Genomic DNA, 24,399 nt, shown 5'->3' on the forward strand with positions numbered 1-24,399 from the left:
AAAGGAAACGGCGCCGTTTTTGGTTTAACGGTTGCGGTTGCGGTTGGGGCATTTGAGACTATGGCAAGATTTAATTGTCTTCTTCAGGTCACCAAATACCAATCTTTCAATTTTGAAATAAAAATATTTTAAAAGAAAAACCCTTCAAGTCAATCGATTACTACTCTAGAATTCAGGTTTGAATTTTAATCCTTTCTTTTTTCGGTCGTAATTCAATTTTATTTTAGTTGAAATTTCAGTCTGCTTTTCAGTTTGTGCTAATTTAGGCGGCGGGATTCGATTTGATGAACCGCTGCCGGTGGTGACCGGTGAGTCGATTTTAGGACGAATTGAACAAACGAAAGCAGGTGCAGAAATGCCGGAGGAGGATTTGGTGGATATAAAGTTCAGGATTTATGATGGCTCGGATATCGGACCGTTTCGATACTCCGCCACATCGACGGTGGATATGCTTAAGCAAAGAATTGTCTCTGATTGGCCCAAAGGTTTACACTGTTATTTTCTTTCATTTCTTTTCTAATTGCTTATGAAACTTCTGATATTGGGCTTTGTTTTAGTTATTGAAATTTGTATCTGTTGTAAGATTACTAGGAGATTTTTTGTTAAATTTATATGCATAATTATCTCGTCCACTGCCCACCGGTGGCAACGAGCGATCGAGGCCAGAGTTTTGAACCTAATTGTTGTGAAGATTAGTGAAGAAAGCAATAGGGTTAGTCATGGAATGCGGTAAGAAAGAGATTGTTTTGTAGTATAAGGTTATAGAATTGTTTTAGGGCAGATAAACTTGGAAATTTTGTGTTTTTAGCTTGACAAAATGGCCATTTATGGCCTAATGAAGAGAGGAGATTCTCTTCTTGTATTGTTGTATCACATTTTTTTCCAAATTTGGTGCATGATCAATGTCAAAATGATTATATGAGCTCTAAATTGTTCTTATGAACGTATATTCAGAGAGAAGGCTAAATTTGGCTGTTTAAACAGTAAATATTAAAAGATCTGTTCGTTTTTCCTAAAATATTATGTCAGAGTATCCGACACTCACTCTCCAGTTCGGGCAACAAAGCTGTAAATGTCTTATAGTTGCAAATCACTATATATTGTTATACAACTTTTCAATTGATCTTATCCTCATCATGTTTCTGTTTTTTTAATAAATACATTGCAAAAAGAATGATCATGCTTTTGTTTAAAATACAGTCAAGTATCCTCAAAGAATGCAATTTTGCTCTTTGACTTGTTGCCTAAATCTACAAACCATCTTCATATTCTTTTTTCTTTTTTAATCATAAGAACCAGAAGGTAGTGTTAAGGATAATAGTTTAAAGCACTTCGTTTTATAATTTTCTTAAATGTTGTTTCTGCCATTCCTTAGGTAAGACAATTGTTCCAAAATCAGTAAATGAAGTCAAGCTGATAAGTTCTGGTAAAATTTTGGAGAACAACAAGACTGTTGGCCTGTGTAAAGTACCCTTTGGTGAAGTTCCGGGTGGGGCTATAATAATGCATGTTGTAGTACAGCCATCCCTTGCAAAAGCTAAAACAGGTATTCTCTATCTTTATCTTCTCATGGAACTATTTTATGTTGCTCCGACTCTTTATATTTCTTTAAGTATTCGTCATGCTTGGCTCTGATGTCCCAAACATATTACCTAAAACGCGGATGGATTCGGTATGAGGAACAAAAATGGGAACGCAAATCGTTAATTGCTTGGAACCTAATTCGTTAGGGGTAGTCTTCTTCAATTCATTTAATAGGAATGAAATACAGTTCTTTGGTACAAAATAGATTTATTAGGGTAGAGTATAAATCTTTATAATTTATAATATATAATTCAATTTAATTAATAATATAAATCTTTTTGATTTATTTTATTTTACTTTTAAATTAACACTAACCCTTTTTATTTTATCTTTTATTTTCAACTTTTATTAAAAATTTAAATTAATAAAAAGTAAGAAATAATTAAACAAAATTAAGATAATTGAAATAATATATAAAAAAATTGAGGTTGCGTTAGAAAAGGAGCAAAGTCAGTGAACTGTTGAAGAAGTCCTTTTTGTGAAAAAATTAAAATGACAGAGCCAAAGACTTTTTTTTTTTCTTTCATCGTCTCCATCCCTTCAGTCTTTACCACCAGAGCACTCATTTCACCATTTTGGATTGCTGGCGATCCTTGATTGGGATCGAGCGATCCAAAATGGAAATCGCATGAGAGTTGGGGATTTAGGTAACTTAGGACTGGTCATGGTGATATAATGCTCCAAGTAGTACATTGTATAACTTGGAAAAAATTGAACATACCAAGTTTGAGTAACTTAGAGGCAAATCTCTTCGAATTTCACGATGTCTCATTTCGATTTAAGCTCAAGTTACTCAGTGAAGTGGGCGTGGATCTGTACTTGCTCTAGTAAGGATCCACTTATAGGTACAACCCGTTTCAAATTGCTTAAAACTGATAGCAACTGTCGTTGACATTGTCTTTCTGATGACTATGATATAATCTGATTTTGAGGTGTTGGATTTTCGCTAGTTGCATAAAGACTTTGAAAACTAGTTCATAGTCGTTATGCTAACTTCATTGTTGATCATTGATGAGCATGTTTCCTGATGATGAACATATCAGAGGCCATCTTTATCCTCTCTCTTTTTGCATCTTTCCTCATTTCTTCACACTGATAAGATCAACTAAACTCCTGAACGCATTAGTTATGGGATTGCCTTTAAGGTAAAAGATCCATGAGCTGATGATGACGTAAAATTTCATGTTTTGACTTATCAACTTATGCTTGATTTTTCTGTCTGAAACAGAAAAGAAGATTGATGATTCACCCAGAAAGACTGTCTGCTCATGTTCTATTTTGTGAAGGAAAACATGTGGAGTTGGAAAAATCATGCATGACGGTGAACCATGTTTAGGAACGTAAACATTGTCTCGGAGTATTTATGTGTATGTTCGTCACAGAGCCCATGTGTGGAAGTTGTTAATGGAGTGAGTGATGAATGATGTGCAATTTTAGTTTCTTTGGTTCCTTAAAGACTTTTTATCTGGTTGGTTTCAAATATTAGCTTTGAATTATTTGTAAAGTTGTAAGTTGTATAGACTACTCCACGTAAAGACGAAATGTACACCAAATTGGAAGGATAAATGCCCTTGTATAAAATGCTATCCGTTACTAATAATGAAATATTCCCTATTCGGCCTGCTGTGGAAGAATAGGCATTTTCTTGCAGGTGATAAATGCTTGGTTAATTTTCCATATTAGTCCCCATACTTTGTAAAAGTTATATAGATTTAGTCTTTTTACTTTAATTTAATCAATTTTAGTCTTAGTGCTTTTCAAATTACTCAATTTTAGTCTTGAAGTTTTTCGAATTTTAAAATTTTAGTCATGACCTTAATAATAGCATTTAAATTTGTTAGGTTAAATTTAGTTATTACTTTTTATAAATTTGGTTCATATTCTCCATTTGGATCATTTTAAGATGTTTATATATTTTGAAATTTGAAATTTGAAATTTTAGCTTTGATACAAATGATAATTTTAATCCATTAACTGATATTTTTAGTCATTTTAGTAAGTATTTAGAAATGACAAATTGATATGACATTACACAAGGTATATTTGTTGACAATAGCATAATTTAATCTGTTCGGTAATTATTGAAATTTTAAAATTTAAGAAATAGAAAAATAGCAGAGTATAGACTTTCCAGCAAAATTTAACCTAAAAGCTTTTAATTAACTTTACATTATATCTTTTGTTCTTATTAAGCTCAATTGCAGGGCTGAAATTTGTCTTGAGCTCGATTTGCCTTCACTATTCAAACCCGTTCAATTGAGTTAAACTCGTTTACTTGGGAAAATCTGTGTTCAAGCTTGAATTTTCAACTGGTTTTCAATATTAATCGAAAAGAAAAATATGAATAAAAACCATAAAACTCCGAGTTATTCAAGCATTAGAACATTATAAAACAGCACACTCAACTTGACAATGATGGAACAGAAATTGAGGTAAGTTGCTTAGGATTAGACCCTCAGGATTCAAATTTGTTAGATGTTACATGAACCAGAATTCTTTTCCTTCATTATAATTAGATAAGCAAGATTTTTGGTCAAAGGAGATGACAATTGAGGTTGTTGTAAACAAGCTTTTAAAGCCTAAAATGATCTTATACATTACCAACATACAAATGGGTTGATCAGTAAAAATACAGATTCCGAGCAACAAGAGATGACTACAGATCTTTTATCTAATGAACCATTAACTCGCGTGCAAAAAGCTCAATCATGCAAAGACGAAAGGAAGAACAAAAGGGCAGGACTAAGAAGTACTCATACGACTTGCCAAGCTTGTAAATCCAGCTTCAAACTGTGGAAATGTAATCAAAGACACTGCAATAGATACCTTAAATCTTGCTAAGAACGTTCTCAGCAGCTGCAACTGTCTTCTGGATGTCTTCAGGAGAATGTGCCAAGCTTGTAAATCCAGCTTCTAATTGTGAAGGAGCAAAGTAAACACCTTCACGCAGCATTCCTTGGTAAAACCTGACAAATTTTGCTGCATCACTCTTCTTTGCATCATCAAAGTTTTGAACAGGCCCTTCTGTGAAGAAAAACCCAAACATACCTCTAATATGCCCTCCGCAAATTGCATGCCCTGTCTTCTTTCCAGCATTTAGAATGCCTTGAACAAGTTCTCCAGTGATCCTATCTAAGTATTCATATGTTCCCGGTGCTTTCAACCGCTTAAGGGTCTGTATCCCAGCTGTCATTGCCAATGGGTTCCCACTCAAGGTCCCAGCCTGATACATTGGCCCTGCTGGTGCCACCATCTCCATAATCTCCCTCCCGCCTCCATATGCACCAACAGGCAGCCCGCCACCAATTACCTTCCCTAATGTTGTTAAATCAGGAGTTATGCCGAAATACTCCTGTGCCCCACCATAAGACAAGCGAAATCCGGTCATCACTTCGTCAAATATGAGGAGTGCACCGTTTTCCTTGGTTAGGTGATGTATGGCTTCAAGGAAGTCTGGTTTAGGGGTAATGAAGCCAGAGTTGCCAACAGCAGGTTCAAGAATAATTGCTGCTATTTCACCTTTGTTACTGTTAAAGAGACTTTCAACAGCTGCTATGTCATTGTAAGGGGCAGTTAGAGTTCCAGAAGTGGTTGCTTTCGGAACACCAGGAGAGTCAGGCAGCCCTAGGGTAGCAACTCCGCTACCTGCCTTGACAAGAAATGGATCAGCATGGCCATGGTAACAACCTTCAAATTTGATTATCTTTTCTCGGCCAGTAAAGGTGCGGGCAAGGCGGAGCACACCCATGCATGCTTCTGTACCAGAGTTTACAAATCGAACCATTTCAATGCTTGGAACAGCTGAGATTACCATCTCTGCCAAAACACTCTCAAGAAGACAAGGACTGCCAAAGCTGGTTCCTTTCTTCATTGTTTCAGCCAGAGCTTCAAGCACCTGCAGATATATGCAAATCCATGCAGAACTATTAGTTCAAGAGAGGCAATATTAGCAATTAGAACTATTTTCTCTCTGCTACTGACCTATTAACTCTTAGTTGAGATGAGTATAAGAAAATAACTCTCCAAATACATAGAAAAACTTAAAAATATATAAATAAATGAACATATCTGTGTCAGACACATACCTATATCGACACTCATATTGAGGGTCTGACTAACATAGCATTGCATCTCATATAACAAAAATGAAGTTCAAAATCAGAAATGCATATAAAACATCAACTATAGAAAAACAAGAATGAAAGAGAAGGAACCATGTAAGATGGTAGGCACATTAAATCACAAAAATGCAAGGCAAACTTAGAGTAAAGGAAGAAAATCTCTAACCTCGTCATCCGCATGACCAATTATAGCTGGTCCCCAAGAGCCAACATAGTCGATATACTCATTACCGTCTATGTCCCACATGTGCGAACCCTTAACTGAATCCATGAAAATAGGCTGTCCACCAACAGATTTAAAAGCACGGACAGGAGAATTTACACCTCCAGGCATCAAATTCTACCACAAAAAGAGCTTGTAGGAGTCAGTGTTTCAAGGACTTCAACATATAAGTGATTCACAATAAGATACAAAAGGAAAAGGGAACACCTATGTTATCTTTACTCGAAAGTGCCTGTCGGTTACTGGTATGTATCCAGTATGGTTATATATAATTGGAGAATCATCTCAACACCTATGTCTGGGTATAATATGGGAGAAAACATAGTGATAGAACACTACAGAGGAACCTCTCTAGGTGCAAATCCGTAAGGCATAGGTTGAAAATTAATATCAATGATACAGTTCAGATATCAATCTTCCAATTAGCAATGAGCCTAGCCTTTCTTTACATTTGCCATGCATTTTATCGATAAGCAATGAGCTAAGACTTCAACTTTTACTCTCTTTTTTTTCCATTTCATCATTTGACAAAAAAAAAACAAATCGAATAAAAAAAATGAATTGAAATTAAAACAAATTCAACTAATAAGCTTTAACTTGGCAAGATTCAAACAATCCACAAGTAGGCAGAGAAGGGAAAGAGTTGAAAATCACCAGGGCAGCATTGAAAGCTTCTTGTGACTTTTGAAGGGTATAATTCCTCTTCTTATCTTCAACAGGAACAGACATTTGAACACGGAAAGAAGAGGATCGTGAAGAAGGAAGTGCTGTTTTGGTAGAACAAGTTAGGCCACCAAAACCAACTCCTCCGACTCCATTGATTGAAGCCGCCATCTTTTCTTTCTCTCTCACTCACAGCCTTTGTCTTCCCTGTGGCTCTTTATTTCTTCCGGATCCTTCTTACCAGACTGAAGAAGACGATCAAATGGTATAAATAAATAAATTGAAAGGAAGGATTCGCCGAAAGGCAGCACCAGATTTGGAATTTTGGGCTTACATATGGCTGCGACTCAGAGAGTTGGTGGGTCAATTTTGTTGGTTTTTTTTTAACTATAAAAATAGTGATTTTATTTGTTTTACATGTTTATATTTGAAATGTTATTTTAGTTACTTATATCAAATTTTAAAGATATTACATCTTCACAACCCAGCAATCCAAATACGTTTTTAAGAATATTACAGTAATTATTGGTATTGTGTTTAATATAAAATTAAGGAATAACTTATAATAACGTCGTCGTAATAACATTATCTTAAAATTAAAGTTTTAGATACCAATAAAATTTCATCACATTATCAAATTTTAGAGACATAAAATTATTATTATATGCTTATCCATACTCAACTTACAAACTAATTATATTAAAATAAAATAGAAAAGAATTTACAATGAAAAGAAAGAAAAATTCATTATCTAGAAATTTAAAAATTTGATTGGATAAAAATAACGTCTTTTCGTATGGGTCGGAACTTACCCGACAAGGAAAAAATATTAACTTTTGAAAAAATAAAGTAGTTAAAATTGTAAAAAAAAAAAAAGAAAAGTCGTTTTGTTTATAATTTAAAAATTAGAGAATATAGTAGATATAGAGGAAATAAAATATATACTTAAACAGTTAGTATTTTTGAAATAATTAAATAGGTAATTTGAGTAGGAGGGAAATAAATTTAAATGAAAATATTCTTCTTTAGTTATCATTTATCATATTTCAAACCCAAATTTAAATAAAGAAGCAGGTGAATCACCAATGATCCTTTCAGGCTTTCTTATTCGGATACTGTAACCCAATACATGACTGAAACAAACGAATATAGACGGAACACTTAACCACTTATAATACAAATTATATGACTCAGAATTCGGAGTCTATCTGATCTGAGGTTATTTTTGTTCTTCAATTTACCGAAAACCCACTGTCAGAAAATCCTCAGATAATGACTGCATGCAATGCAACATATGAATCTGAGTATCTGACATAAAATAACTTGCTATAAAACATGTCTTTTTTTTTCTTCTGCTTAAACCTGCATCAGCTCTTCAAAGCTATTCATTGCTGAAGCAGGCAACCCCAACAGTAAATTAATGCTTTTCTTATCTTTCTGATGAGGAAGGAAAAGCAGAACTGGCTTTTCAGGCAAAGCAACAGGCCCTGTTGAAATGGGTTCTCCCCAACCAAAATCTATGGTGTGAAAAGATAATTTAGACCAAGTTGTAATAAGAACAGTTCCATCCAAAGATGGCCTAGCTCTTGTCACTTCAAAATAATCAATGGCTGATCGCATAAAACTGTCCGTCGCCAATTTGACCGCCTGTTGGATCAATCCCACAGCAAATGATAATGGCTTCTCAGCTAACTCACCGGCAGTGGAGATTGAATATGTTAAAACAATCCCATTACCTGCAAAACCTTCAGGTAATGGTGGTATGAATCTTTTTCTCCCATCAGCAGCAAAGAGGAGCTTAGTTTTTTGCTGAGGAACCAAGTTTAATGCTTTGCATCGAGCTCTCCACACAAACCCTGCAAGGACTTCGAATGTTGTGCATTTGGATAAAACCCCATCTTCAAGGGCTTGTTCCTTGAGTTGTCCAAGCTTATCTGGATCAAACAGGAAGGTCTTGTAAACCATTTCTTCTTCTTCATACAGCTTGTTTGTGTTTGATATATCTTCAATCTCATCAAATTCATGGTGCTCGAACTCTATCATAGGTTGGTTTCGGGGTTTCAGTATGGTTCTGTCTAAAAATGGAGGGGTCTTTAATGGCAAGCCTCTGGTAACTTCACCCCATCCATTCACAAATTCCATAGCAGCAATCCCATCAAGCATACAGTGGTTCATGCTCATCCCAATAGAAAATCCTCCACACTTAAATTTAGTCACCTGGAATAAAGTTTCTTACCTCTCACTTCTCTTAAAATAATAAAATTTCATCATATGCTCCTATAATATTCGAATTCGATAAAAGTACCATAAAACCCTTATATTAGGTAAATCACATTTTACTCTTTTTATTCAAAAATAGATATACTAGGAGGTAAATCGCATTTACTTTTTTATTTAAAAATAGGTAAATCAATCTTTATAGGTTAAGATTAAAGAGCAAATCAATTTTTTCTATGAAATTTTTCATTCATTTGTATTGTTAAAAATTGACGTAGCTAATAAAATAATCAAACAATGACATGCCACGTATATTTCATGTTAACGTAATTTATTCATTTTTAAGTGAAAATGGCAAAATACAATTAAACACTTAGTATAAAAACCTCCGTAATATTTTCACCTTGAGATTCAAGTGTAAGATATATATAATATATCACATGTATATTCAATTCCCTAGATTTTCCATTTATCCTTTGCCTATGTTCAAGTATGTGCTGAATATGGATTTTGGAACGGAGTAACGTGTATGTTCAAGTTGTTATAAATTTGATCATAAACTCAAAGATTGTACCTTAATTCACGAGGCAGATATTTTAGGAAAAATGAAGAGTAAGGTAAATATGTAAAGGTCCTTTGAAAGAGACTAAGCATAGCACATAGCAGTGACACTAAGGTTAACAAGTTTTACTTGCCAAAAGATCCACTTTGACATATGCAAGATAGACAAGAAACAAAAGAGTAAAGCAATCCCCAAACCTGAATCACCAAAAGAGGTATCTCTAGCAAGTTCTGAGCACCAGAGATTTCATAAACCAACTTTCCAAGAATGTTAGGGTCAGGCTTTGTTATGTCCCCCATCTCTTCAATCCCACAATTAGCTTCAGCCTCCACAAAAACAGCCCCCTCCCCGGTGCTGTCCACTATGAGCTTCCCTTCGGAGCTGATGGTTAGTCGCCCAGCAAGTGGATAATGATGAACAAGAATCTTTGACAAACCATTTTTAACTTGTTCGGCAGCATCTTCATTCCCTTTAGACTCTGACTTAAAGAAGTAAATGGTTCGAATTATGACTGCAATGTTTTGGTCAAGGTTTCCCAGGTAATAAAGACCCTTCTTTGTCTCTTCTGCAGGAAGGACCCTAGTTGGTTCTCCTTGTTTCACTGCAAACCCTTTGGAACCATTGCTAATATCCGCCATTTGAATATCAAACCTAAATCACAACTGAAAACAAAGCTCACTTTCTCAAAATTCATTATATGAATGGACTTGAAACATGTGTCGAATACATGGCATACATAGAATCAAATTACTGAAAAAAACATACCTGAGAATAAGAATCAAGACAAACTATTAGCAGCAATGCAACTGTTTTTTGCATGTTATTGTACTCAGGAGAAGAAGTCATTATATAGGACAGAGTTGAGTTAAAAATATTGACAAAACTTCAATATATGATGGGGACAAGTGTGAGTGTAAAGAGAAAAAGAGTCCTTTCAATGGAAGAAACGCCATTAAAGGAAAGAGACAGAAAACTTTAACCTCATTACAAGATAGGGGTGTTGTTCTAAAGGATGAAGTACGGACATATTTGAGTTGAGTTAGGCTACTGGTCCATACACCAATACATTACCTGAGAGACCACCCTGGGGTTGGTTGGTTGGTTGGTTTAGTTGGCTTGCACGAGTAGGTTACTTTATCTGACTTTTATCAGAGATTTTACAAAATCATGTCCGTTTCCTGAATTTCATGCTCGAATCCCTACTTTTATTACAAATTATGAGATGGCGTGTTATAATATGGCAATGGGCTTATTATGGCTGATTAACCAGAATACACGAAAACCTGGAACTCTCCCCTTGTCAAAATCTCCTTCCAAAATCATCAATAATGCATGTTTTCTTGAAGCATAGCTTTCTTTCTTATATATTCATATATATGCAAAAAAAAAAAAAACAAATGAATGAAAGTCATTTTGGGAAGGTGGAATGGATTGATAAAGTGATTTTGGGAAGGTTGATTTCATCCATTGGATAGATTGGATGATATTAAATGGATAAACCTAACATTTTTTTTTTAACAAGGATAAACCTAACATTGCTTGAATTTTAAAGGGTGGTTAGTTCAAAAACTTCAATCAAAACTTTAGGTAGAGAAGTGATCATAATCTTGATAAGAATCTTACCAAGCTATTGATTGAGTTCTTTAATGCAGTATTTATAGATAAGTGGCTTGTCAAACTAATGCAATTTTGACTAAAGGGACCTAAATTCACTGGCTTAATTCATCTTTTCAGAATAACTCATTTATATTTTTCTGAATTAAATTTTAACTCGATTAATATAAATATAATTATTCATTTAAAAATATATAAATTTAAATATTTTTAAACAAATAATAAAATTATTCAAAAAAAACACAAATAATAAAATTTCAAATTAATTATGAATTTTCTTTTTACTAGACAAACGAATTTAATTCAGGTTATTCCACTATTAATTGCACCTGCCGGTAGGAAAACAGTTTCGAAAATCGGCAATCTAAATTAAAAGCATATGATGGGCACAAAAATAATTAGAAGCATATTTTTTACATTCTAGTTTTGATTAAAGGGATACATGATCAGGGGTGTGTCAGAATTGTTAATAAGGGAGGGTATTTTAAATTAAGAATAATATTAATTATTAAAGTTAAAGAGAAACAAAAAAAAGTTAAATGTTGAATTTGTATTAATATTATAATTATTTAACTTTATTTTTTAACTAATTAATATTTAGATACTATTTGTACTTATATATTGTAATTATTAACCTTTATTTTTACTAAACTAATATTTAGATATTATTTTGTATTAGTTTATCGAATTAAACTAAACATTTTATTAAATTTATCATAAAAATATAAATTCTATAAAAGAAATCAAATTTAAAAAACCTTGAAAAGCTTTGTGGGAAACAGAAATTTGTCCTTTTTTTAAACACTAATTAAAATATCAAAATAAAAATTAAAAAATTAAATGGGCTTAAAAAGTAATTTTGCAAAAATTTAAGAGGGTCGAAGGCCCTATCAGCCCTCCCTAAATTCGTCTCTACATGTGGCAAACGATAACAATCCTAAATAAATATTTTTGCTTAATTTGATTCGTCTTGAAAATTAATATTATTCTCCCTTTAAAAGGAAGGGAAAAAAGTTTGACATTGTTTTTGTTGGGAAATATGTCAATATTGTAGTAAACATGTAATTTTTTTTTATCTATTTGAACGATGAATAATTAAATAAAGTTAGTTTTGCATTTCACTATTATATCTTGTGTTTTTGCTTTTCCTGTTTTGCATACATAACAAAATTGTAATAAGCAAATATTAGCTCATTGATTATCTAAGTTTGAACTGATGATAAGTGGCACAGTAAGAACGTTTACATTGCGAGAAAGACAATTTACTTCAGTAGATAATCTAAATGAATTTGTAATCTCGTAAAAGAATCAAAATGAGCATTTGATTCAAATACTTAGAAAGATTATTATGTCGTCTACAATTTCAATTGAGGAGATGACTATTCTTAGCTATCAAAGCAGTTGACTCCACGGATAGAGACATAGATGTACTCATTAAAAGAATGATACACTAGACTGTACTCAAGTTGAATTAATTTTGAATCCGTTTGTAAATTAATTCACTTGTGACGTTTATGGTGTAACTTACCTAAATCCTAAGTTAGTCATTGTCCATACGTGTGTAACTTATGTGCTTTGATCTAGGTGGAGGTTTATGCTCTAAAGTTGATCGAGCGGATAGCAGGTATGTTGGGTACATGACTTGTGTATGACATGACTTTACTAGCAAAAATGGAATTCGTAGCTCGATTAAAGAGTTAACCTTATCCTCTCATTGGTATTATATGGATTGATAAATATGGAGATTGGTCACGGGTTGCTCGTTCTTGAACGAGCAATTTATCATAGTCATAGTTAACAATGATCATATTAGCCATTAAGAAGACACAATGGTGACAATGAGATAAAACAAGATTGTATTGAGTAAACGGATTTAGCTTAAAGGAATCAAGAATATCATATGAGGGTAACACACACATGGTAAGATCATTGGACAAAGCAGTTGGATAAATTGTTTTCGTAAAGAGTATATAATAAGGAGTTTTCAATCAGGGTACTTTTTGTGGACTGACTCTATGATTAAGTAAATTGTGAATTATCGAAACGATGCTTTAGGACATAATTGTAATTAACTTGAGCCGAATTGTATATGTCTGATTGGTCCCTTTGCTACCTCAACAGAAGCTCAATTGAGCTACATTTGAATCAAAAGAAAATCTACGATTTTGGAAATAATTTAATTGAGTTGATTTATTCGATGTTGAATTAAATTAGGTAGTCATGAGAATTGTTCAACTAGAGAATTTGATTAAAGAATTTTCTTGAATAATTAATTTCAAAAATCTCAGTGATTTTTGAGAAAATTAATTTTGATCAAGTAAAATTAAATTAATCAAATTAATTAAAATAAATATGATATTTTTGGAAATAAATTTTCAAGTCAAACAATTAGGAAAATGGGTAATTGAACTTGAAAATTGGACCTGAGATTGAAAATTGGACCCGAGAACCAAAAAATGAAACCGAAACTCAAAACTAATTGAACTAGGCCCGGTGTGTGAAACAAAGCGGATAGTCCAACCGGTGCCTGATCAGATTGATCGGGTCGTTACTAGCTCGGACCGAACTCGCAACAATAGAATCGATCGCCGCACTTGTCAGGCACACAAATACCTGACTGATGGTGCCCCCGGCCATGACAACAAACTATTCAAACAGCTTGTTGGGGGGTTTCAGCCAAGCCTATCGGCGACATCGGGCTACATCCTGTGCAGCTAGTCATGCAAACGACTAGCCTAGGCATGCATTTGCCAATTGGGGAAAAGAGATAGGCTGGGCACAGGGCTAGCCATTCAAATAGCCAGCCCTGTAACACCCCTCTCCCGTATTCAATGTCGTAATAGGGTTACGAAGCATTACCAAATTTATTATACAATTAAACATACATTTCACATACATTCTCAAATTTCAAATAAAAATCATTCAAATTATTCACATTGTCCCTAATACGAGCCTACGAGGCCTTAAACATGCATTCGAGGTAGTTCGAGACTAAACTGATAACTTATGAAATTTCTGGAAAACTTAGAAAATTTTACAAAATACAGGGACACACGCCCGTGTCACAGGCCATGTGGACATTCAAAATGGGATCATATGGCCGTGTTCCAACCCATGTTCGATCTCATGTAACTCTTTGACTTGGGTCACACGGCCAACCACATGCTAGTGTGACCAGCACATGTACCCTATGAAATGGCCTCACACGCTGTGTGCCAGCTTGTGTGCTAGGCCGTGCCAATCCTGTAGGGTATACTGGCTTATGCCACACGGCCAAGTCACACGCCCGTGTGCTGGGCCGTGGGGAGCATACTGACTTGATTTTTAATTCAACACTAAGGGACACACGACCATATATCCTAACCATGTGTCACACACGGCTGAGACACACACCTGCGTCTCTGCCCGTGTCGACAAAAATAGGTTATTTACCAAGCCATCTTGCCACCTAAATTTGCATACACTTACACCAAACCAAATGGCACCAAACATGACATAAATAGGCATTCATCCAATCTTAAATAAGCTTAATTCATGCCATTTCAATACCAACATATACAAGGCACACAAATACCACAATATGTCATTCAATTTTATACCAAACCTCACTTTCACAAATCATCAATGTGAACACTTCCAATTATGCATCATTTTGTCTAAACTCATAAGCATACCAATTCTCAAATATCAACCATATACCAAAATCATTTGCATAGCAATTATCAACACAAGACAAAGACCATTTGCATATATATACATAATCAAATCAACCAAAAATAAGCTAACTCTCATGGCTATATACAAAACCAAACACTAAATATTTACAAGCCAATTCAAATGGCTAAATTCATTACTATCATATATACCAAAATGATCAAAGCTCCTATACATGCCATAGATCCAAAAAATATAGATTAAAAAGTACCAAAGTGATAGCTTGATACTGTGATGAGGTCTCTGACGATTCCTGAATCCGAGCTAGCTTTGATTTCACTATAAAACACGAAAAAAAATAATGTAAGCTATAAAGCTTAGTAAGCTCGTATAAAATAATAAACAAAGCTCAACATTCAATTACCATTCAAAGTATAAACATAACATACTATAAAACATTTAACCACAATGTTAACATATATTCGATCACATAATTAACCATAAATTCACAACTTCCATAGATTCAATGCTTATGTATTTTCCGTACATACTTGTACTGATACATATCAATTTCTTACCATTTCATATCTTCGATATACCTGTTGAACCATTCGGAATACTATTGGATACTCGGGAAACTCTCACCCTAAGTGCCACATATATAACTGAAGTTGTCTCAATCTCATATCACATATAATGCTTACTCTCGAGCTATCAATGTGTTGATGAAGCTATACGGTGCTGCTCACACAAGCTGATGAGAATCTGCAACACATGCCAGATAACTCAGACACCAGTAGGATGTACGAACCAGCACCCAATCACATAACCTCTAATGACATGTCATTCGTATCCTAATCTATTCCTAAGGTTCAACCGGGATTTCACATTTGCCGAAACTTCGTCGAATATATCCGCAAGGTCGTATTCACAATTTATGCATTATTAAAGCATTTAAAACACAATTAATACAATGCTTATTACATACGAACTTACCTTGATCACTAAAACGACGGAACAGACCGACTAGTTCAAAACCTTCTTTTTCCCTCGATCTAAATCTGAATTTTTCTTTTCTTGATCTATATGTAATCAAATTTAACTAATTCAATCATAATTCTATTCAATTTAGTCCAAAATACACATTAAGGAAACTTTACACTTTTGCCCCTAATATTTTAACATTTTTACAATTTAGTCTTTATCTCATAAAAATAAAAATTCATGAAATTCAACTTATACCCATGATATCCGAATTTCAATTAAGTCTCTAGCAGCCCATATTTTTCATTTATTTTATAATTTAACCATGAAATTTCAACATTTCTCAATTAAATCCCTAAATGACAATTTTGTCAAAAATAACTTTACAAATGTTGTTTATCTAACAACAAGCATACATTTTCTATCATTAAACCTCAAAATACACATGTATTCATCAATGGAAAAACCCTAAAATTTTAACAGTTTTGCAAAATAGTCCCTGGGCTAGCTAGATTAAGTTACAACGATCTCAAAAACATAGAAATCAATTAAAACGGTATAAAAACCACTCACAATGCAAAGAAAATAGCTTGGATGAACCCTAGCTATGGCTTCCCTTGATAATTTCGGTTGAAGATGATAAAAATGAAGAAGATGGACACATATTGCTTAAGTTATTTTAACTTTAATTACTAAATTACATAATTAACCTTAAGTTAAAACATTAAAATTACTTAATGCATGTCCATAAATGTCCATTAACATTAACAATGGTCTAATTACCACATAAGGACCTCCACTTTAATGTTTCATAGCTATTAGACACATTTATCTAATAGAACTCCACTTTTCTATTTTACGCGATTTAGTCCTTTTTATCAAATTAAGCATTCAAATGATAAAATTTCTTAACGAAATTTTTACACAATCAGAAAATCATGTTGTGGACATTAAAATAATAATAAAATAAATATTTTGATCTCATATTTTTGGTCCCAAAACCACTGTTCTGATTTGACTAAAAAGGGCTGTTATAGGCCCCGCCCCAACCACGATATCAACAGCCTCACGAGGTGGTGTCGAGTTGACCAAGCCCATTCAGGCAAAGAGACGATGATTTGGGGTGTCGGGGGGAGTCGCGCCAATGACAGTACCATCAAGCACAATAAATGTGATGATGGCAATCCAGCAGCCGATGAATGGTCGACGATGATAGTTCTTCGACAGCAGAGGAATGGGAAAATATACTTCTAGTTGGACTCTACTGAGTAATTTGATTTCAAATTAATTTTTCCAAAGATAGTATTATTTTAATAAATTTAATATTTATCTAGATAGTATTTTATTAATTTTATATTAATATGATATATTTTAATTTAATTTAATATTTATATTGAAAATATTTTATTAATTTAATATTAATATGATTAATTTTAATCCTAGTTCACCTCTCTAAACTCTCCCTATATAAAAAGAGCATGATCATTATTCTCATACATTTAAATTCAAAAAAGTTATAAAGAGAAAATTCTCTAAAGAAATTATTTGAAAAATTTCTAAAGATATTATTTTCATTTACAACTTGAACCCAGAAGTTTAGAGAAATTACAAAATTGCCTTATTGGTAATTTTGTGAATTTTTTTCTAATTAAAAGTGAGCCCACACTCGAAAGACGTGAGCTTGAAGATAACGAAGAAGATTACTTGATCGAAGAGTTCATCCTAGACAAATCATAAAGGCATGATTTTGATTAAATGTGTATTACTTTAGATAACACAACCAAGTTCTTATTTTTGAAAAAAAATTAAAACTCTAGTTTTCCCTTAAACCTATTTTTTGTTGCGTTTTTCGAAGTCAATTTTTCAACAATTGGTATTAGAGTTAGATTGTGATCTATCTATAAGTATAAATAAGTAATCAAAATAGATTTATCTTCTTCTTAAGTGATTCGATTATATAGAAAGTGGTATTCTTTAGATTTTAAGCATGTTTTGAGTTATATATGGGAATGGATGCAGTATTATATGTTTGTTACATTGTTGTTATTTTTTGTCAAAGTTGTGTCTTTTAGGAAATAGACTGTGAACTACCATCTCCACATATGAGTTTTTTTTTTTAATTTCATAAACTTCTTGTGAGTTAGAAACGGACATAAGATTTAAATGTAAATTTTTTCAAATGGAGTCAATGGTGAGAAAAAGATGGAGCAATGGCGGTTGAAGGTCCAAGGAATGCCTTGTAGTGAAAAATTATGTAATTTTGTTTTCCATTTATTTTCTAAAAATAGAACCATGGAAACCTTGGATGGCAGTTTTATTTTAATTGTTCATCTCTTTATATATCTATTTTATAATTGTTTATATTATGTTATATTATAATTGTGATATATATATGAGATGATCCACAATTGATCGATTAAAAAATAAAGTGTAGTAATGTGGAAATACATGTGTTCATGACTTCAGATTTAGAGTTCAATCAATTTCTTATAGACATACTTTGATATGAACAGTATACATGCAATAGTCAGACTAAAGACTCACCTATCACCCACATACAGTAGCTTGAACTCTAGATTCAAACTTCCATCATGAAACCGAAACCATTACTTACAAAACATAAGAACACAATTACTACTCTTATACATACAAGTTGTTTATTATTTCAAACGATGTCAATCCTATGCAAAAACTTTATACTTACAGTCTCACTATTTAGTTACCAAATGCAGGTTTACTCATTTAGAACTTAATATGTAGAGCAAAAATACTTACCCTGATGCAAAGTAACTACTAATTATAAAATAACCTTAGCCTTTAGATCATCGAGGTAGGATACATTCAGATTTAATGAAGATTTCAGTAGATACCACTTAGGGAAAAAAATTGAAGAAAGAAAAACTCCTTTCAGAACACATTCTCACATATAAATATGACTCATCTTGCTTAGTGGAATTTAACAAGTGTCATGTATATTAGAACTTGTCTTCTTATTGGTCTATAGTTTTCGAGAAAAATATAAATAAGTTCCCTTCATCAAACTTATCAGTCTAAATTATACAATCAATTTCTAACCAGATTACTTAAAATCTAACTAACATAGTATTCCATACAATCCAAACGTATTAGACCTTTGGTGAATACTCATCCCATCTTTCCTTTTTCATTCATTAACATGGATGTCTCCTTAATACATGGTAAAACATTAGAAAATCAAATTCTTGCTCTTATGGCGGTTACTATATGCCCATACGTATGCGTTAAAATGATCATTTGGGTCGATAACACCATACCAGACAGCCTTTTTACTACTATACACACAAAACTTTATATCAACTAGAACTAGGGTGTTACACTTCGAACATTCTGATAAAGCACGACGTGCCAAATTGGTGTGTTGATTAGAATTCGTGTATCCGTTCGAGTCTGATTCATGTTAGTAGGGAATGTAAAACATAAATGGGTTAAATAATTCTCATATTGATTTGATAATAAGTAATGATACTACAAGTTCATATTTACTATATACAAATATCAATAGCATATGAAAAACCATGAAAACTGGTTATACAAGCCCAGAGGGCCGATAGAGAAATATGACAAATTAATGAATTCGATACGAAATTTGAATAATGAAACGAAATAGTGATTGACATTGAATTGATATTGAATGTATTGATGATAAAGAAATGGAATGGTATGATATGTTACATTCAAATTCTATAAGTGAGTGATCATGGAATTGTACTAAAATGTGAATGTGCATAATCTCGACTTTAATATATGATTTGAAACTATTTTGGTTGGAACTAGTTGTAGCAATGAGTTGTTTTGTATATATAATGTTATTGATGTTTAATTAACTTGAATCATGGAAGTACCATTGAGTTTTATTACTCGACGTACATTTTGTTTATTTCGTGCACAGGTTTAGGTAAATCTTGAAATCTCGAGACATGATCCAGCATCCAGCCAGCGATCCTCAACTCAACAATGTTTGTATAGTCCCTTTTCCATTTAATATATGATATGTACCTAGGTTTGAGTCGATTTTGTATATCATATATGGATAAGTTGGTATTTAAGTAGAAATGACTTTGTAATGTCATGTTTTGACATGGTTGAGATTGAAATGAACTTAGTATAAATATGTTATGTTATGTTAAATGAAGCGAATTAGTATCAAATGGTCAAATGGTTAAAAATGTAGTATTTGTCATAAGTATCTGTAAAAAATAGAATGTCGATAATGACAATATATTGCAAAGAAAAGAGAAATAAAAATACAGAACACGGATTTTTACGTGGAAACCCTTTCGGGAAAAAATCACGGGCAGAGGAGAAGAAAATTCACTATATCGGATTCGAATGATTACAAAAGGGGTAGACTATGTCTATTTATAGGCTTGTAAAATCATATTCTAATAGGAGTGTAGTAAGATTGAAACACCTTATTCTAATCAATATCAAATGGATAGAGTTTAATAAGGTTTAAAAAACATTATTCTAAAATAAAATAAAAAAGTGTAGTTCTATATGGATTTTACTTTTATTTTATTTTACCATTGTATTTTATTTAAATAAGGATTCGGTCACTTAATTCTAACAGTATCAATTATTGAATAAAGTTTTTTTGTAATGTGCATGTATAAATGTTGATTAATGGTTAAAATTGAACATATGAATGTGGTATTTTTGGTTAAATAATTGAATGAAAGAATTGATTATTTGTTTAGGTGATTTGAATAGGTACTAAATGGATATTTTTTTTAGAAATAGAAGGCTACATTGCGACAATAAATCGTTAATGAGTTGTGTCGTGACGAGGAACCCTTGAAGTCGCGACGTCAACATGATATTTTGTAAATTTTACAGTTTGATTCTTATTCGACCCCAAGTCACCTTAAGAGATTTTGTTAGCTCATATAAGACCTATAAATGATTTATGAAACATATTATGAATGTGCAATATATATATTTGAATGTATAAATATATTCATTATGTATATAGTTGATTGTAATTGCTCTAGCAACGGATGTAACATCCCGTAGCTCGAACTGGCGACTAGTCGGATATATGGGGTGTTACAACCCTACTTCTACAACCATCTCAATTAACACTACATGTGAGATAAAGTCAAAGACAATATCCCAAACAAAAACCTCCCCACCCACATAATCTAACTTAGGATTGTCTACAAATTTACCACTTAAATGCAAGTGAATAGGGGAGCTTCATAAAGTACATTACTTACTACATATATATGACATTTCAATGTTAAAACATACCAAATAACATAAACAAAACAAATAACATATTTTAAAACTATTCCCTATGTCTTTTAACATTATTAGAACATATTTTAATTAATTTTACACAACTATTAACATTTTAATCTAAAAAGTAATACTTTTCTATTTATATCAAACTTTAACATTTTTTATAACACTCTTTAAATATATAAAAATTATACCATTGGATTTTTTTAAAAGATGGTTATTATCATATATAAAAATAATGGATATTAATCCTCTATAAACAAAAACCAATTTGTTAACACAAATTTTTTAAAAAAACCCTAAACCTCCTACAAACTCAAAAAATAGTTTTCAAAACAATTTCATTTAAAAAAACTAAAAAAACTAACTCATTAATACACTTGATACTAAGGATGCGTTTAGTGGAGCTTTTTAGATGCACTTATGACATGAAATGCACTTTTGAAGAAAAAGGAATGCTAAACAAACAACTGTTGAAGAAAATTTTTTGGTTATTTCTCCCAAAAACACTTTTGACGGCTTAATTACGTTTTCACCTCTTCAACAGATGGTACTTTCCCTACTCTAGCTATTTGCTTAAAAATATTTAAAATTTATTTTCATATATTAAAATATTAACAACAAATTATAATAAATTATTTTATATATTCTTATTAAAATATCATAATATTAACTAAATCGAATATTATTTTAAGGTTTATTTGTTACTTTATAACACCCATGTCTAAAATGAATATTTTATTTCTCAAAAACACTTTTTTATAGCAATACTAAACACTTAAATTTTAAACCAAACTTTTTAAAACTATTTCTCAAAATCACGTTTCCAAAACATTTTTTAAAAATTCTTCTAAAAGACAATGCTAAATTAAACCTAAGAAAACCTAGAAATAGACTTGTTGATAGAATGGGTTGGTTTGATACCCTTTCGATTATTTTTGAGCTATGTAGGTGTATCAAAGGAACTCGTTTTCTCGGATGAACAATGAAACTGATATTGTTATAAAGAAATCAAGATTGATTTTTTTTTTTTTTTTCAGAATGAAAAGTTGAATTTTTTTGTGGAACAAAGATTGAATAATGGAAGAGGAATGAAAAATGAATGGTTTTTTTTTTCTTCCTACGAAACTGAAGTGGTTTTTTGGTTTTAGCATAAGCTTTTTCTTTCACTTTGCAACATTTAAAATTACATCAAATTATTAAAAGTTACTTCACAAGCATTATACATTTATTTTATTTTAAATTGATTTTTTACTATAAAAAAGAGAAGGGAAAAAATTGTAAGAAGCCTTTGTGCCCACCCGTTCAAAATCTTGGGTTTGGTCCACGTTGTTATGTATCGCTTTGTTACAGAATGTCATCCACTAAAGTGATAGCTGAAATAAAAGTATAGGTATTAAAGTGAACAAATTAAAAATATAGGTACCACATTAATAAATTTGATAAAGTACATGGGTAATCTCTGTTATTATCCCTTTTTATCTATTATTAGTGTACAGATCCAAATTAAGTCAAAATCTAATATCAGTTTTCAAAATACATTTTGTATTTTGAAATTTAATCTTTAAGAAATTTTAGTCGTAGTTTTACTTTTATTTAGACTCGTAATAAATATTAAAATAATTCATCCTTTCAATTGCATTTTCATTATAATTTAAGCTATACAATTTAATAGTCAGCTTAATAGCATGGGTTAGGGTTTCTTTAGTCTGTTTAATAGCACGAAAATTTCTCGACCTTTCTAGGGTTTTGGTAGGGTTTTATTCGCGATTCAAAGGGATTTGTGTTTTAAAAGGCTTTTCAACGATTGTTATGGCTGAGACCAACATGGTGGATGATGAATTGGCAAGTCTCAACATCATAGAAGACGAGGAAGATCCATTGGTGGTAATAGGTGACAAAATTAACACAGGACAAATATATGATTTATGTTTGGTTGGGTGAGTCCTTACGGATAGTATGGTAAATTTTCCTTCTTTAAAAAATACTCTAGCTGATTTATGGCATCCGTTGAGGGGAGTGGCTATTTTGAAATTGGAGAGCAAGCGAATTTTGTTCAAATTTTACAGTGACATCGATTTAAATCGAGTTATGGACGGTATGCCTTGGTTTTTTAATCGACATCTTATTATCCTCCATAGATTAACAGGGGACGAGAATCTAACCAAAGTTTCTCTTTGGGATACAGCTTTTTGGGTACAAATTTGTAATCTCCCAATTGAATTCATGACAGAAGGTATGGCTAGACAGATAGGGAATTTTATTGGAGTATTTTTGGAATATGATGCATCGACGGTGACAAGAGGAATTAGCAAATTCATGAGAATTAGAGCATTAATTGATACTCGTTCTCCGCTCAAAAGAAAGAAACGGATTGCTATTGGTTAAAATAAATCTATATATGTATTTTTCCAGTATGAAAGATTGTCCTTATTTTGCTTTCTCTGTAGGACCGGCCGGGTCATGGTGAAAGCTTTTGTCCAATTCGACTAACGCTGGGGAACCAACAAGTGGAGTTTGGCTGAGATTTTTCACTAAGGGCTCTTCCAAAAAGGGGTGGGCAATTGAAGAGTAAATGGCTACGAGAGGAACTTGAATAAGACAGGTGGTCCAGTATGGATATCGATGGGGAAAAAAAAAGAAAGGAAGTTTGGCGAGAATATAACTAATATTGGTGAGTGTAGAAGTGGATTAGGGACTGTGGGACGATTTACAAGGCAGAATCGGAATATGTTGGACACAAAGGATCATGGAATGTTGAGGCATTTGGGGGAAAACGAGGATGAATTTGAGATAGAAGAGATACCTGTGGAATTTATTGATGGGAAAAAGAGGCAGAGAATTAATTTAAAAATGGGCAATTTCGAGAATAACAAAGGAGTATTGGAGTTGGGGTTGGAAACTGAATTATCGGTGGCCAATGTCAAATTGGCTAACCGGGCACAATGAAAATCCTTAGTTGGAATGTTCGTGGTTTGGGGCAACCACGAACAGTTAGATGTCTCAAAAATAAATTGAGACACGTTCGACCCCAAATTTTGTTTCTTATGAAAACGAAAGTTATTAGTAGAAGGATGGAGAGAATAAGATTGCAATGTGGTTTACGAATGATATTGATGTTGATGTGGAAGAAACAAGGAGAGGTTTATCGCTCGGATGGAGGGAGGGGCTCAATTTAACATTAAACAGTTTTTCAAAGTCGCATATTGATATGGAGGTTAAAGAAAAAAATGAGTTGGGATCATGGAGATTCACGGGATTTTATGGGGCACCAGTAGAACATAATAGAAGGGAGTCGTGGGATCTGTTAAAAATATTGCAGAATGGGAGCAACAAACCTTGGTTGGTTATAGGTGATTTTAATGAAATCCTCTTTTCCTTTGAAAAACAAAGAGGAAGAATTGGTGAAGAAAGAAAGATGGCTGCTTTTAAGGTAACATTAGATGATTGTGGACTGTCTGATTTGGGGTTTTCTGGCCAGTGGTACACGTGGGAAA

The 24,399-nt window shown here is 32.6% G+C and overlaps 3 protein-coding genes across 8 annotated transcripts; 1 reads left to right on the forward strand and 2 right to left on the reverse strand.

Annotated features, from left to right (window-relative positions):
- Positions 1–9: 9 nt before the first annotated feature.
- LOC108458087 (membrane-anchored ubiquitin-fold protein 3-like) lies at positions 10–3,243 on the forward strand. 4 transcript variants are annotated; one of them, XM_017757334.2, is made up of 5 exons: positions 10–176; positions 252–485; positions 1,376–1,546; positions 2,628–2,729; positions 2,813–3,243. In XM_017757334.2, exons 2-4 carry the CDS (start codon positions 356–358, stop codon positions 2,678–2,680), a joined length of 354 nt encoding a protein of 117 aa, XP_017612823.1. In that variant the 5' UTR covers positions 10–176; positions 252–355; the 3' UTR covers positions 2,681–2,729; positions 2,813–3,243. The 4 variants fall into 4 exon arrangements, with proteins under 4 accessions (XP_017612823.1, XP_052883365.1, XP_017612822.1 ...); XM_053027405.1 differs by lacking the exon at positions 2,628–2,729 and having other exon boundaries at positions 240–485; XM_017757333.2 differs by lacking the exon at positions 2,628–2,729 and having other exon boundaries at positions 267–485.
- Positions 3,244–4,139: 896 nt separating this feature from the next.
- On the reverse strand, positions 4,140–6,991 carry LOC108457684 (glutamate-1-semialdehyde 2,1-aminomutase 2, chloroplastic-like). 2 transcript variants are annotated; one of them, XM_017756758.2, is made up of 4 exons: positions 6,583–6,985; positions 5,872–6,045; positions 4,633–5,479; positions 4,140–4,550 (listed from the first exon to the last, which is right to left on the reverse strand). In XM_017756758.2, the coding sequence occupies exons 1-4, from the start codon at positions 6,760–6,762 to the stop codon at positions 4,498–4,500; spliced, it is 1,254 nt and encodes a 417-aa protein (XP_017612247.1). In that variant the 5' UTR covers positions 6,763–6,985; the 3' UTR covers positions 4,140–4,497. The 2 variants fall into 2 exon arrangements, with proteins under 2 accessions (XP_017612247.1, XP_017612246.1); XM_017756757.2 differs by having other exon boundaries at positions 4,140–5,479; positions 6,583–6,991.
- A 657-nt stretch (positions 6,992–7,648) lies between these two features.
- LOC108459320 (omega-hydroxypalmitate O-feruloyl transferase-like) lies at positions 7,649–10,395 on the reverse strand. Of its 2 annotated transcripts, none has more exons than XM_017758676.2 (3): positions 10,136–10,395; positions 9,568–10,021; positions 7,649–8,808 (listed from the first exon to the last, which is right to left on the reverse strand). In XM_017758676.2, exons 2-3 carry the CDS (start codon positions 10,006–10,008, stop codon positions 7,948–7,950), a joined length of 1,302 nt encoding a protein of 433 aa, XP_017614165.1. In that variant the 5' UTR covers positions 10,009–10,021; positions 10,136–10,395; the 3' UTR covers positions 7,649–7,947. The 2 variants fall into 2 exon arrangements, with proteins under 2 accessions (XP_017614165.1, XP_017614164.1); XM_017758675.2 differs by having other exon boundaries at positions 9,568–10,032; positions 10,136–10,281.
- Between the last annotated feature and the right edge of the window lie 14,004 nt (positions 10,396–24,399).

This window comes from Gossypium arboreum, chromosome 1, assembly GCF_025698485.1.
Source record: "Gossypium arboreum isolate Shixiya-1 chromosome 1, ASM2569848v2, whole genome shotgun sequence".
NCBI lineage: Eukaryota > Viridiplantae > Streptophyta > Magnoliopsida > Malvales > Malvaceae > Gossypium > Gossypium arboreum.

Coding starts and splice junctions, on each gene's coding strand:
- LOC108458087 (XM_053027405.1), top strand. CDS start 356: ATGCCGGAGGAGGATTTGGTGGATATAAAGTTCAGGATTTATGATGGC. Junction 486..1,375: donor TGTCTCTGATTGGCCCAAAG/GTTTACACTGTT, acceptor GCCATTCCTTAG/GTAAGACAATTGTTCCAAAA. Junction 1,547..2,812: donor CCTTGCAAAAGCTAAAACAG/GTATTCTCTATC, acceptor TGTCTGAAACAG/AAAAGAAGATTGATGATTCA.
- LOC108459320 (XM_017758676.2), bottom strand. CDS start 10,008: ATGGCGGATATTAGCAATGGTTCCAAAGGGTTTGCAGTGAAACAAGGA. Junction 8,809..9,567: donor TACCTCTTTTGGTGATTCAG/GTTTGGGGATTG, acceptor ACTTTATTCCAG/GTGACTAAATTTAAGTGTGG.
- LOC108457684 (XM_017756757.2), bottom strand. CDS start 6,762: ATGGCGGCTTCAATCAATGGAGTCGGAGGAGTTGGTTTTGGTGGCCTA. Junction 6,046..6,582: donor AAGCTTTCAATGCTGCCCTG/GTGATTTTCAAC, acceptor TTTTTGTGGTAG/AATTTGATGCCTGGAGGTGT. Junction 5,480..5,871: donor TTGGTCATGCGGATGACGAG/GTTAGAGATTTT, acceptor ATATATCTGCAG/GTGCTTGAAGCTCTGGCTGA.